The following is a 12178-nucleotide window of genomic DNA, read 5'->3' as shown; positions in this document are numbered from 1 at the left end:
TGCGCGTTCTTAAACGCCGACGATCACCTCTTCTATCCTGCCTCCATGAATAACTCTACTTTAGGAAGTCTGCCACAGACATTACTCTCTACGATTCAGAAAATTCAAAGTCGTGACTCTGTTTCTCATGCGACACATCAATTTGCGTCTTCTGCCGGGTCCTCTGGCAATGTCCTGCAAGACATAATCCAAGCCACGAGCCAGCTATCCAACTCGCTGGATATTTACAGCTCAGTGAATTTCACGGAACCGAAGCTCATCTCGCGATTGAAAGAACATGCAAATGCGTCCCATTCTCTTCACCTGGTCGGTCCTTAGTTTTGCTTCGTTCGATCACTGACCAATTGATCAGTCAGACCTCAATGTCCACCAAATTGTCGATGCGCTGAAAAAGAGGACGGGTGTCAAGTACGGCGAAGACATACCCTTGGACCGGGCAGCCTTGGTGGATTGGTGCATTTCACGATTTGAGGCATGGGGGACTTCCGTGGGCATGGAGACGTTTAAGGACGAAATTGGTGAAGGCACTGTCAGTTTAGTCTTGGGTGGGAAGGTCTTGGTGGTAGATGTCGAATTCTCTGTGAATCGGTCAGGCCGTCTCCCTTCCATCAAGGTTTTGAATGTCAAGACGTCTTATGCAAACTTCGACACTGCCGGCTCAGCATCCTTGGACGCGTTTCTGGCGACAAGCATGTCAGCCTTCTGCGATGCCGTACAGATGTCTGAGGCCGACGTGAATCCTCTGGAGGCAGCGAGGCTGGGGACGGTTGTTAACGATCATCTTCGCTACCTGGTTATGCTTGACAGGCTTGCGAACAGAAAAGATGACGGAGGTATCAGGTGGTTCGTTGATGTAGATCAACTCTGTCATGTCTTGGAGGATTTTGCTAAGGCAGAGGCACTTGCGGTTTCTTCGTGAGTATCGCTTCACCGATGTCGCGACCTTACTTGAGTTATGTATACAGGTCGTTGATGCAAACTGCACCCCTTGACATTTTCTTGCTTCGTTCGCATGCGCTACCACTTCCTTATCTGATGTCTCCCTGCATATCTTTCTTGATACATCTTTCTCCGGCCTCGTATTTGCGACTCCTTCGTCAATCGTCGGACGACATCGCCACGGATCCCCCACTACATCTACCGCAACTTGACATTCCCTTGTCCCGAATACGAACGTTTCTATCATCTCGACCCCAGGCTGGTGTCGCCATAGCCACACTCACACTCTCCCCTGAACCAGATTTCCACTCATCTGCTTCTGTGTCCATGCCTGCATTGAATGCGCGACCGGTCTTTCCCCTTGTGCCCGGCGGTATAGAACTGGAGCATACATTTCCACAGACATTGGATTCGCCTTTGGACATAGATGGCGAACCGTTCACGAAGCCTTCCTGGATTCTTGATTTCACTCAAGGTGGCTCACGCCCCGGAGTTGTAATGAGCCAGTCAAGGATGCGGGAGATAGAGCTTGTTGTCAACCCTCTTAGCAGTATAGACCAGCTTGACAACATAATGTCATTCGGTACGGGCAGCTGGGTGGACATTTTAGTAGGCTTTCCATATCCTCTCGACGCTATCCGTTCTGACTATGTGAAGTTCAACCCTTCTAGTGCAGACCCTTCGAGTCCGGTGTCACCAGAGCGTTATACTGCCATCTACGTACGTGCAAGAAGCCTGTAGACGTGTTTTTTTTTTCTCAGTCTGTTTTTTTAGCGATCCCCATCTTCCGCCCATCCTCCCTTGCAGTTGCGGCTAACTGCGCCAGAAGAACCTGGTTTTGTGTTGGAAAGGGTACCTGTTCATAGCATGAAGGAAGCCTGGGGTGTGTTGGAGGTAATTATCATAAGCACAATTTGCATTATTATGGGCTGACATCTGTCTGTAGATTGTTCGAGAGCAATGCTGGCTGAACGAAATCTTGTTAGGCTGCAAATGGACGGCAGAAGGTCTTCCTTCTGAAACTGATGTATTATCGGACGACACAGAACCTACGGAAGAAGACCTACTAGCCGTTCTCAGCGGTACAAATGTGCCACGCAAAATTCCTGTCAACGTTTTTCTCCTGCAGAGCCGGTTTAACGGGGAAAATATGGATGGTATGAGTGTCGTTAATGACCAACGGCCAAGAATCTTCATGGTGGCTCCCGAGCGCCCACCCATCTCTGGTTCAGTGGGAATCAACATAACTTACGACGAGTCGAAACCTAGAGGGATTGGTGTTGAAGTCAATGGTGCTATGGGAGTGGATATAAAACTGGATCTATTGGAAGAAGTATGTCGGCGTGGTGGGACATTCGGTCTGCCAGGGCGTATCTGGGCAAGTGCATCCGGCTCGTCCTGAGCGACGTTTGGATACTAGTGAAATGTCAATCAATGTTCGTTACTGGAATATTTGATTAACATAACGATATTGTGTCCCATCATAGCTGCAATAATAATTATGCAATACACGATAAACAAAGAACCGCACAATTGCTTTAGAAGTACAATAATGTAAAATGTCCAATACCTAAGACAGGGTAGCGCTCGACGGGGGAATCAAAATGCAAGATTGGAAATACTACAGCTAGCGTCCTGCTGTTGCTGCTGCCTTGGCTCGCATCACCCGATCGTAAGACGCCCTTAATGGGGATCGGTGGGCCAAAAATTGAAGATGGTTCTCCGCATAAGGCGGAGGAAGAAGAGAATGAATCTTCCCAACATCTTCATCAATGGGAGGGAAGAGTGATATCCGATGAGATGTGGTAACAGGAAGATGAACCAAAGAGGAAAGGGCAGCTATGGAGGATGACGATGAGATGGTAGACAGTGTCCGATGCCTGTCAGGTTTTATTCGTGCCTCTTTAACAGATGTCGTGACGGGTAGAGTGGATACACTTCGAGCTGAGGATACTGAGGACCTACGGAATGGCGATTGGGTCGCGAGAGGTGCGTTAGGAGAGGGAGGAGCGGTCAATGAAGCCACTGGAGACGTTGGCACATGCCTATCGGTGAGGTTGCTCAGGCTACTGTCATTAGGGACAGAGGTAGAGAGCTGGGAAGTAGGATCGGATGTGACGGTCAAAGGCGCCAACGGTGCTCGCTTGGGCTGTATACCCGATGGGCCATGGGATTGACCTCGTATCAAAGGATGAGGCCGGAGATGTTTGCTAGAAACAGAATAAACAGAGGAGGGCCGGGAATGGTGCTTGGAACGGGGAGACGTCGCACCGCTGGCAGATTCACTTGGGACAATGGCGGAACTATGTCGACGATTGTCAGAGGAGTTATCGATTTGGCCCTGAACTTGTTCTGAGACTGCCCTAACGGTTGACTTTGAAGGACTCTTTCCGGGTCTTGTATATAGCCTGCTTTCTGTGACATTGGGTGAACTAGGCTTGGACAGAAGAGCAGCGAGCTCAGCTGGATCCTGGTCCTGAGCTGCTATAGCTTCGGCAAAGCGAGCAGCTGCTGGAGGATCCATCAAGCGACAATCATCGAGATAGCGAGGTTGCCTATCGTTCCTTTGTTGCACGTAGCCGGGGGGCGGGCCGCGGTGCAAAATCGGTGAGCCGTTGATTTTCTGGAAATGATGAGGCATTGTTCTGGCATCCGTGTCGCTACCTGGTGCAATGACGTGTCTGAGTGCTTGATTCTGCCTGGACGTCTCGTCTGGGGAAGTGAAGTTATATGAAGGATTAGAAATAGCATTTGTCTGATACGACGACTCTGGGTAATTGCGACTCTGGTTGGGTGAGAATGTGGGTGGCGGCTGCATCTTAGAAAGAATATTGCCATTGATTTTTGGCACTGGTTCTGGAGGTGTAAGAAGTTGAGACTGGGGCTGTGTAGAAGGTCCGTCCAGACGTGAATCATGATGATTTGGGTCGGCAGACACTGGAGGAGAGGTGACGGGCGTTGGAGGAGCTTTGAAAACCTGCGGGACTCGACGCTGTGACCCTGCTCGCTCCAACCGAGGCGCACCGTTCCTTTGAGCAGCGCCCTTGTTCGATCCGTTTGCATCCGCTGGCCTCGCTGTGTTTATCCTAGATAAGCCTGTTTCCGAACCGGATCGTTTAGAAGTAGCGCTCTGTGTCGATGGAGTCCGTTTCGTTAGGCGTGGCATGGATGATTCGCGGGCAACGGGTGTAGAAGCGTTCTCTGTATCGCTATCTGGATCCGATTCACGGGTCAGGTTCACTGATTCAGTGGACGTATCAGCTTCACTGGACACCCATGCGTCGTCGTCGTCCTCAGAATCAGCACTAATTGTGAAGCCCCCTTTCAACTTGGACCCGTTGGCTTTGCTCGTCGTTGTCGTTGCTGGGGGAGGCTGACGTTTCGATGGAGGCACTGTTTGGTGCTCCCGTTCTCTGGCTTCAACTCGAACTGCGCTGCTCGTACGTGGAAGTGGCAAGGTCGTTCTAGCATGCTATCCGATAAAGAAGAGATTAGACAAATGATAGATACGATAGAAGGCAGATGTACACACCTCATGACTGATTTTCTTCGTTTTTTCAAGCCCTTTGGGCTGTACAAAATCCTTCTGGGTGACTTGCAGATTTCCTGCTAGCTTGGTTGACGAGGAAGAGCGTGAATGTGAGCGAAGATTGCTCGTAGAATGCACCCGATGGCTTTTGGCTGGTGGCATGGGTGATGGTGGTGGTTCTCAACTTGGAAACGCCAATTGGCTCAGCTGATAACCTTGATCCGAACGACCATTACCTCTTTCTGACACATTCACGTCTACCCACCGTTCCTCGCCAAATCACATTACCTGTCACAATGGAGAGGGTCCAGTTCCAGCAGGAGCAGGTATTTTATCTTTGCTCTCAGAAAAAATGAAAAAAAAGGATTGATGAGAACATTTTTTTATAGATGCTCGCAGAGCTGAAGGATCTCGTCGAAAAAAATTTGTTCACTCTCGTAAGTACACCTACGCCATCCAAGCGGATTCTTTAGCAAGAAGAATTTTTCAACGATACAGCATTGCTCTGTTACAGAAAGAGACGAAACTCATAGTGAAAAAACGCACCGCTTTTGAGACCTCCTTGGTCCGACGAGTCGCTAAAAAGGCAGACTTCCTGCGGTATGCTGCCTATGAAATGGGCCTCGAACAACTGAGAAGAAAACGGGCCGAACGACTCAGTGAGTAACCAGGCGGTCGCACGAATGTGATTATTGACCTGGACTGATAGATCTGCCCCGTTCACCGGCTACAATATCCGACTATGCTCTCGTCCGACGGCAGTTTCACATATTTGAACGCGCTGTCAAACGATTCAGGTCTGACGTGGGTCTGTGGATACAGTATATCGAGCTCGCCAAACGGGAGGGAGCACGCACGCTCGTCGGGCGCGTAACTGCAAGGTACGTCTCTTGTATTACGTTTCTCTTTACATGAGACCTGATCAGGTGTAGGGCTTTACAATTGCATCCAAATACCCCTGCGTTATATATCCTTGCAGCGTCCCATGAACTTTCACATCTCTCTCCGTCTGCAGCTCGTGCACTACTTCAACGCGGCATACGGCTAAATTCCGATAGCGTTGACATGTGGCGAGAGTATGTGAAAATGGAATTGGGGTTCATTGAGAGCTTGCGGAGGCGATGGGACGTGCTTGGTATCGAAGAAGATGACAAAACGGCAGCTGAAAGAGACAGGGCCCTGATGATCGACGAGTTTCGAGGTCAGGATGATGTTATTCCAATCGAGGTCGACGATGATGCGGAGAAAGACGAAGGAGAAGAAGCACGAAAAGAGATCATGAAGGGAGCAATTGTTAAATCTGTTATCTCTAATGCAATTGAAGGTGAGTACATAATGTCCGTTTTTTCTGGCACTTGTTCTAAAACAGCATTGAAGCATTACCCAAGATTGAACTGTTCGAATCATTGAACGATGTGATAGCGCAGTATCCGGTTCAACCAAGCTTGCGGGATTCACTTCTAGCACACCTAGATGATCTGTTACGGCAGCGATTGCATGGGCACCCACGCAGTATGAAATTACTTGCCAGCAGATTCTTACGATCCGACATGGCAGGCTGCGAGCTGGTGGAAGGAATACGTAAAGCGAATGAGATGCTGATGGGCGCGACTGATGGCGGGGAAGAAGGGGTGCTCGAAGTATATGGTAATTTTATTGAACAATGGTGCAAGGCGGCGATTGATGATAATTTGGTATGTTCCACTCGGGTTCAACAGCACTCGTGATGAAGCTAACGTTGAATCTCAGAAATTGTATCTTATCGGGTCCCTGGAAAGAGTAATCAGCGGACACAGGAAATCTCCATCGCTCTTATCGGTTCATATTAGAGTTTTAGGCCACGGCGCCGGGGGATCCAGAGTTGTTGAAAAGGCCCGAAAGTACACATCCCGGTGTCCACTCGCGGCTAGCGTGTGGCTAGAACGGCTAGCAGTTGAGAAGCAGTACAGAAGCCAGGAAACAGTCGAAAAAGCGTGGGAGGAAGCACGACGATCAGTGGCAGGATCGGAAGACGAAATTGCGTCGGTGTGGCAGTGGGGACTTGAGAACTGTGGTGCGATCAGTATGGAGCACCTGGCCAAGCTTCACGAGGCAAGTAGCGATTGCATGGAAGTTGCCATATGTCCCACGATATTGACTGAGGTACATTACAGGGCCTGGCTAAGGAGAGCATGGGCATGGGCTTACTTGCCGTGCACGAGATGATACTGATGAGGTATGTGACGGTACTGTATAAGGACCGAACAGTGCCGAAAAGCGGGCAGAGTTCGGATCAGCAGACGAAACGTTCGGAGTGGGACAGAGTACGCCATATGGACGATGCTTATCTCACGACAGGCAGAATATGGGGAGAAGTATTTAGGCTCGAGGCGAAAGCTGGGAAAGAAGAGATGCTGGAAGAAGTGTACCAAGTCTGGCGAAGAAAAGATGGAGAAACAGCGACCGTGGAATGGGCTAAATGGCTGTTGCAGCACGGTAAAGGGAAAAAGGCCGGCGGGATAATGCTGCAGGGGGGATATAGAGAGAAATGGGAAGAAATACTAAGAGACAGTAGAGTATAGATTCAGTACCTCGCGAGCAGCACCTGTTTGTATTGAATCTACCCTTGGCACCGTACGATCGTTGAGTAACATATGGGCACATGTGGCTGCATGCTTAGAAGCCGCCCGTCCATGTGGTCACATAGCATCTGGTCCATCTGCACCTTTCCTCTTTCTTCTACTCCCTCATCGTCTCTCTTCTGCCCGTACGTATTACTTTCTTTGCCACTTTCTCTCTCTCTTTCGTGCTCGTCGTTGCGGCCGCTGTCGAGGCCTATAAACCGCCTTTTACGATTTCGTACTCTTTGACTCGCCTATTGCACAGCACTAATTCAAGCCCCGCCAGGTTCACTCTCAGGTCATTACTCCCACCGCACGACGGCGACGGGACGTCGTTCACCCCCCGTTGACGGTCTTGCTGGAGCCCAGACGACGTCGCCTTTATCTTCTGCATGTTCTGCAGCCTTGACTTGCTCAGACATTAGCCGGTCTCGTCTGAACGGATTGCAAGCGATTCGCCTTTTCGCCATCTCTTGATTGAGATTCCCTAGAGATTCAAGGTCTCTTCAGTCTCATGTTGCAGTATCCTGTTCTTCGTCCGCTTTCGTCGCCCAAGGTCAAACGTTCAGTTGCCACAGACCATCACCACTTCGCCAGCTCCAATGGTGACAATACCCGTAATGAACCCCGTCCCTTGACCACCAAACGTGTCTACAAAGATGCGTTTGTGACGCCTCAATATACTGGTCAACCTCCTCCTCTTCCTAATTTCTTTTCTTCTCGTCCTAATCCTACCCCTTCTCCTACTACCGCTTCCCCAAAGCTCCCTCGGAACCTGCATATCTCTTCTCGGCAGGCTTCTATCGCTGTCCCCGTTCCCCGTTCTGCCTCTTCAAAATCCCCAGCCAGCTCACGTCCTTCCTCCACCATTGGTGACGTCCTTTTTCCGGGCGATGCCGTCGGTGTAGGCGCCATGCTTCAGGGTCAAGTTGTTCGGCTTGTCTCTATCGGTGCAAACCCTTCCGGGCCTCCAGACTCTCCCAATGTCGAGGAGCCTGCCCAAGAGTTTGAAGTCGTCCGCCGTCTCGGCGCTGGCAGTTACGCAGTCGTTTATCTGGTGCGAGAAGTCCTTTATCGTCCTCCGCCCTCTGAGGATGGCCACCCCACGACCGTCGGTACAATGGATATTGATGATTTGTCCGCTCCCCGCAATCCGTCAACTGTCTATGGGCGCGAATTTGCCATCAAGTGCTTATCTAAAGCGAACCTCGACGAGGAGGCACTAGCAGCACAGATGTCAGAGGTACGTTACGTCTTTCTTGCGCTCTCACTGGTTGGTTCAACTTGTCTTTTTAGGCGACTATTCACCAGTCCCTCGCTTCGCATCCCAACATTGTCACCCTCTATCGCACTTTTGAAACTTCTTCTTTCCTTCTCCTTCTCCTGGAGTATGTCCCTGGTGAAGACCTATTTTATTTTCTCGAACAAGCCCGCGATCATTATGAAGCCGATTCTCCAACCTGTACTGATCCTTCCTCTACGTCATCACGAACACCCCCTACTCCTAGTCTACTTTCAAACCTGCATCCTTCTCAACTCCTTTCCCGAACGCGCCTTCGCCTCATATCATCTATGTTCTCCCAGATGTGTGATGCTGTAGCCGCATGCCATGCGCAACAAGTCTACCATCGCGACATTAAGCCAGAAAACTTTATCGTCACCGATGGTTGGACTACGACAAGCGATGGCCGACAGGAACGCAAAGTCATCGTCAAGCTCACTGATTTTGGCCTGTCGACCACTGATGTCGAATCGTCGGACATGGATTGCGGCAGTGCGCCTTACATGAGTTATGGTATGTCGGTCAACTCTGATTTTTGATCATCTTTGATTCAAATTTCATTTTTAGAATGCAGAAATAATGTAGCCCCTACGTATCGCCCCCGAGCTGCTGATGTTTGGTCGTTAGGCATCGTGCTCATCAACATGTACGCCGGTGTGATTTGTTTATTTTCTTTCAGCGCTTAACCGAGCTTCCTAGGTTGTATCATTATAACCCCTGGACAGACACCTCTCAAGGAGCCTGTAATTCCTTTGACATTTTCCGACAATCCCCGGTCAATTTCTTTATGCAACGGTTCACGGGCATGACACGCCCAGTTGCGGAGATGCTTGCCAACCGAGTTTTCAACGTTCTTGATGATTCTGGTGATGATTCAAAACGCATCTCAGCTGCTGACTTTGGATCATGGGCAAAAGATCTTCCGGACCTTCTTGGGACCCATACCACGCCGTCCCACCAACGTGGTGTCTCTATTAGCTCTACCCAGGGGCACCCCATTTCCTCCTCTGTACCACCATCACACCGCCCAACGTCTAGACAGGCCTCCAATGCCCCATCGTCCATACGGACACCTGCCATACCCATCCGGTCGCTCTCACGCGCTCCGTCACTTGAGCCTGCATATGAGAGACCGGAGGCTTCCGAGTTATCGACGGTCATCGATCAAGAAGTCGAAGAACAAGAAGAAACGGAGCAAGTTAGTGTGCAAGGTATCTTGATGACCTCACGCTCGACGTCAACCAACAAGAGGCGGAAGCGTGGGGCACGAAAGGGTAAGGGAGCGACTGCGGCGACGCCGACGACGCCCAGTCCGAAAGACGACACATTGGCGACCCTCGCGGTCGCATCTCAGTCTCTGGCAAGAGAGATCAGCAAAGCCTCAAAAGCGCCGTCTGTGACCTCGTCCCACAAGTCCAAGACTTCTGATACGTCGAGTCGTCGCTCGCGCAGTACCCCGTACGAGCCCGTCTCGATGTATGCATTGCCCACTCCCTTACTGTCGAAACATAGACCTAATGCCGCACCGCCGCAACCGCCGTCGCCGGCCATACCGCCTCCGCCGAACAGCGTGCATGTGTCGACGTCGACATCGTCGCTCCATGTACCTGTGAAGAAGCCGTCCAAGTGGAAGTTGAGCTTTGGCAAAGCGAGCTCAACGAATCTGGCCGCCTCTGCTGCGTCTAATGGACGGATGTCACCGCTTGAAGAGCCGTCTGTGCCATCGCTGAAATCTATGGATGTGAGTGTAGCGCCAATGTCGGCGACAGCGAGCAACGTGACGTCGTTGATCATGAGTCTGGACGCACCTGTCGTGCATTCGACGTCGGTATCGGACGAACCGTGGGGCAGGGGCCGCCGTGCGCGTGGATCGCGGTCTCCGCACGGCTCGCAACCGAGCCGGAGTCCGAACCCGCCACCTCTTTCCCATCATCAGGGCCTGTCTCCGAATCCGAGCATCGAACGCTGGGTGCACGATACGACTGGTGGCCGCTCGAACCGGGGTGTCTCGCCGAACAGCACACGTAGCGGACGACCTTTGGCGTCTAGCTCAAGTTCGATTACGTCTGGTAACTGGCGGAATTCGATGAGCACGACGAGTTCAAGTGCTGGTACGTCAACGAGTGCGTTTACGAGGTATAGCAATGCGAGCATGAGGAGTGTGTCTACTACTGCGACGAGTGTGTCTGCGACGAGTTGGAGGACGGGCAAGGGTCAGCCACCGCCGTCTTCGCATTCGTCTACTTATCTTCCGCAAGGTGTTCCCAAGAACGTCAAGAGTGAGTATATCTGTTGTCTATCTGTCTAACGAAGCTAAGCAAGGCTATTTATTAACAGTCATGGATGGCGTGCCATGGGAACTGGACCAGTTGCCTCGTGGACAATATCCTAACCCTGAAGGAGATTTGTTTGGTTCGCCGCCTCCGCGAAAGCAACGATCTCGGAAACCCAAAGACGTGCACTTGGACACGATCTCCGAGGACCGGCGGCGAGATGCGACGACGAGCACAACGTCTCTTGGACTTGGAGATGGCTCTGGTGACGAAGACGGGTATCCGAAGAAGGTGCAGCGAGGACAGATCAATGCTCTGGCGAAGATGTTGAGTGCACTGAGGCGGTAGGGGGCGGGGGTGGTAATGTGTAATATGGATAGTAGGTGCGTGCGTGGACGCGCGTCACGGTTTTCTCTTCCACCCCACGCCCTGTGTATCATAACCGGCAAACACAACACAGGACTTTTTGTTTTTCTTAGACGCCATGTTCTCTACGCGTACACACCACACACACACAACACATCACTGATCTTTTTCTTCCCTTTTTTTTTACATTTCTTCACATGTTCTCTTTTTTGTTTGTTGTTGCAAAAGTCGTTAACCCGTCGGTCATCCATCCATCAAGAGTATAGTTTTCTTCATCTTTTGTGCAATTATTACGAGGTACTAGTAAGGGATATTTAATGCTAGGAGTGTGGAGGGGGGGGGGGGGGGGGGGGGTTGTGTTTGTTAATGATGCGCGTGTGTTGTTGCTTCTAATGAGACCGGTTGCTAAGAGCGAGAGACGGGAGCGTGGCGCTGTGCGATTATCGTGTGGCTGGGTCCGCAAGAGATATTTATGGAGACTTGGACCTGGACCTGGATCCGCAGTTCCGGCCTAGAGGTACCGGTAAAGCTGCCGACTTGGAAATGACATTGAGAGCGATCGAGCACAAGTCGCCACACATACAATAACGCCTTTTCTTTTTTCAGGGCCATGGGATTTGCTTCCAAGAAGGGGGGAAGATTCATGATCATCACACATGTACAGGTACCATGCGTGTATCGTACTGGTTTAAGTAAACTCACTGTGTGGTTCTTGTGTGCCCAACAAATGAGCCAATACATTCTGAAGGAGAATTCTGTACGAAAGGTATCCATAAGAGATATGTGCACTGTTTTCCAAAAATATTAGCCTTCATACGTACCTCAGGCTAGGGTAGCGCACGAAACCTAGGTTTTGATACCGAGGTTACTTATCGGTAAGTTACCTCCCCTTGCTTGAGATAACTTACCTATCGCCACCAGGTAAGAATAATAGTTCACTACAACTTGATGTATATTCTATTTACAGAGTAGTCACACAATATTTCCAGATGGATCACAGCTCCTGAGATAAAGAAGATGTATAGAGATGCGAACATAGAAATGTAGAAAAGATGGCCATGTGCCTGTCATCCGAGGGGTAAGTAAGCAATAAATTGTCGTATGAAAACAATCCCATGTAGGCTACAGTAGAGATTTCGTGTAACCCAGGTCCCATGAGGTACCCCTTTGGGCTTGGCCAAAACATAAA

The 12178-nt window shown here is 50.5% G+C and overlaps 4 protein-coding genes across 4 annotated transcripts; 3 read left to right on the top strand and 1 right to left on the bottom strand.

The window, feature by feature from the left end:
- Positions 1-4: 4 nt before the first annotated feature.
- EV420DRAFT_1693125 (uncharacterized protein) lies at positions 5-2341 on the top strand (the record flags this gene model as incomplete). The annotated part of the gene is made up of 6 exons (XM_060479374.1): positions 5-306; positions 353-915; positions 966-1548; positions 1597-1659; positions 1714-1833; positions 1886-2341. The coding sequence occupies exons 1-6, from the start codon at positions 46-48 to the stop codon at positions 2339-2341; spliced, it is 2046 nt and encodes a 681-aa protein (XP_060328929.1). The 5' UTR covers positions 5-45.
- Positions 2342-2566: 225 nt separating this feature from the next.
- Positions 2567-4630, bottom strand: EV420DRAFT_1272442 (uncharacterized protein; the record flags this gene model as incomplete). Its single annotated transcript, XM_060467695.1, has 4 exons — positions 2567-3429; positions 3604-3634; positions 4124-4411; positions 4472-4630. 4 exons carry the CDS (start codon positions 4628-4630, stop codon positions 2567-2569), a joined length of 1341 nt encoding a protein of 446 aa, XP_060328928.1.
- Positions 4631-4674: 44 nt separating this feature from the next.
- EV420DRAFT_1553531 (U3 small nucleolar RNA-associated protein 6-domain-containing protein) lies at positions 4675-7104 on the top strand. Its single transcript, XM_060473558.1, has 8 exons — positions 4675-4794; positions 4858-4905; positions 4983-5127; positions 5178-5349; positions 5401-5792; positions 5846-6162; positions 6218-6559; positions 6622-7104. The coding sequence occupies exons 1-8, from the start codon at positions 4765-4767 to the stop codon at positions 7027-7029; spliced, it is 1854 nt and encodes a 617-aa protein (XP_060328927.1). The 5' UTR covers positions 4675-4764; the 3' UTR covers positions 7030-7104.
- On the top strand, positions 7105-11336 carry EV420DRAFT_1310532 (kinase-like domain-containing protein). Its single transcript, XM_060468565.1, has 5 exons — positions 7105-8311; positions 8365-8863; positions 8918-8996; positions 9050-10629; positions 10688-11336. Exons 1-5 carry the CDS (start codon positions 7583-7585, stop codon positions 10969-10971), a joined length of 3171 nt encoding a protein of 1056 aa, XP_060328926.1. The 5' UTR covers positions 7105-7582; the 3' UTR covers positions 10972-11336.
- The last annotated feature ends 842 nt before the right edge of the window (positions 11337-12178 follow it).

Source organism: Desarmillaria tabescens (genome assembly GCF_030435595.1).
Source record: "Desarmillaria tabescens strain CCBAS 213 chromosome Unknown EV420scaffold_25, whole genome shotgun sequence".
In the NCBI taxonomy this organism is placed as follows: domain Eukaryota; kingdom Fungi; phylum Basidiomycota; class Agaricomycetes; order Agaricales; family Physalacriaceae; genus Desarmillaria; species Desarmillaria tabescens.
This window is presented reverse-complemented; position numbering and strand designations above follow the sequence as displayed.

Bases quoted from the DNA above. Each gene is read 5' to 3' on its own strand.
- EV420DRAFT_1553531 (XM_060473558.1), top strand. From the start codon at position 4,765: ATGGAGAGGGTCCAGTTCCAGCAGGAGCAG. The intron at 4,906-4,982 runs GTAAGTACACCT...GCTCTGTTACAG, and splicing joins AAAAAAATTTGTTCACTCTC to AAAGAGACGAAACTCATAGT. The intron at 5,350-5,400 runs GTACGTCTCTTG...GATCAGGTGTAG, and splicing joins GTCGGGCGCGTAACTGCAAG to GGCTTTACAATTGCATCCAA.
- EV420DRAFT_1310532 (XM_060468565.1), top strand. From the start codon at position 7,583: ATGTTGCAGTATCCTGTTCTTCGTCCGCTTTCGTCGCCCAAGGTCAAA. The intron at 8,997-9,049 runs GTACGCCGGTGT...CGAGCTTCCTAG, and splicing joins GGCATCGTGCTCATCAACAT to GTTGTATCATTATAACCCCT. The intron at 10,630-10,687 runs GTGAGTATATCT...ATTTATTAACAG, and splicing joins TGTTCCCAAGAACGTCAAGA to TCATGGATGGCGTGCCATGG.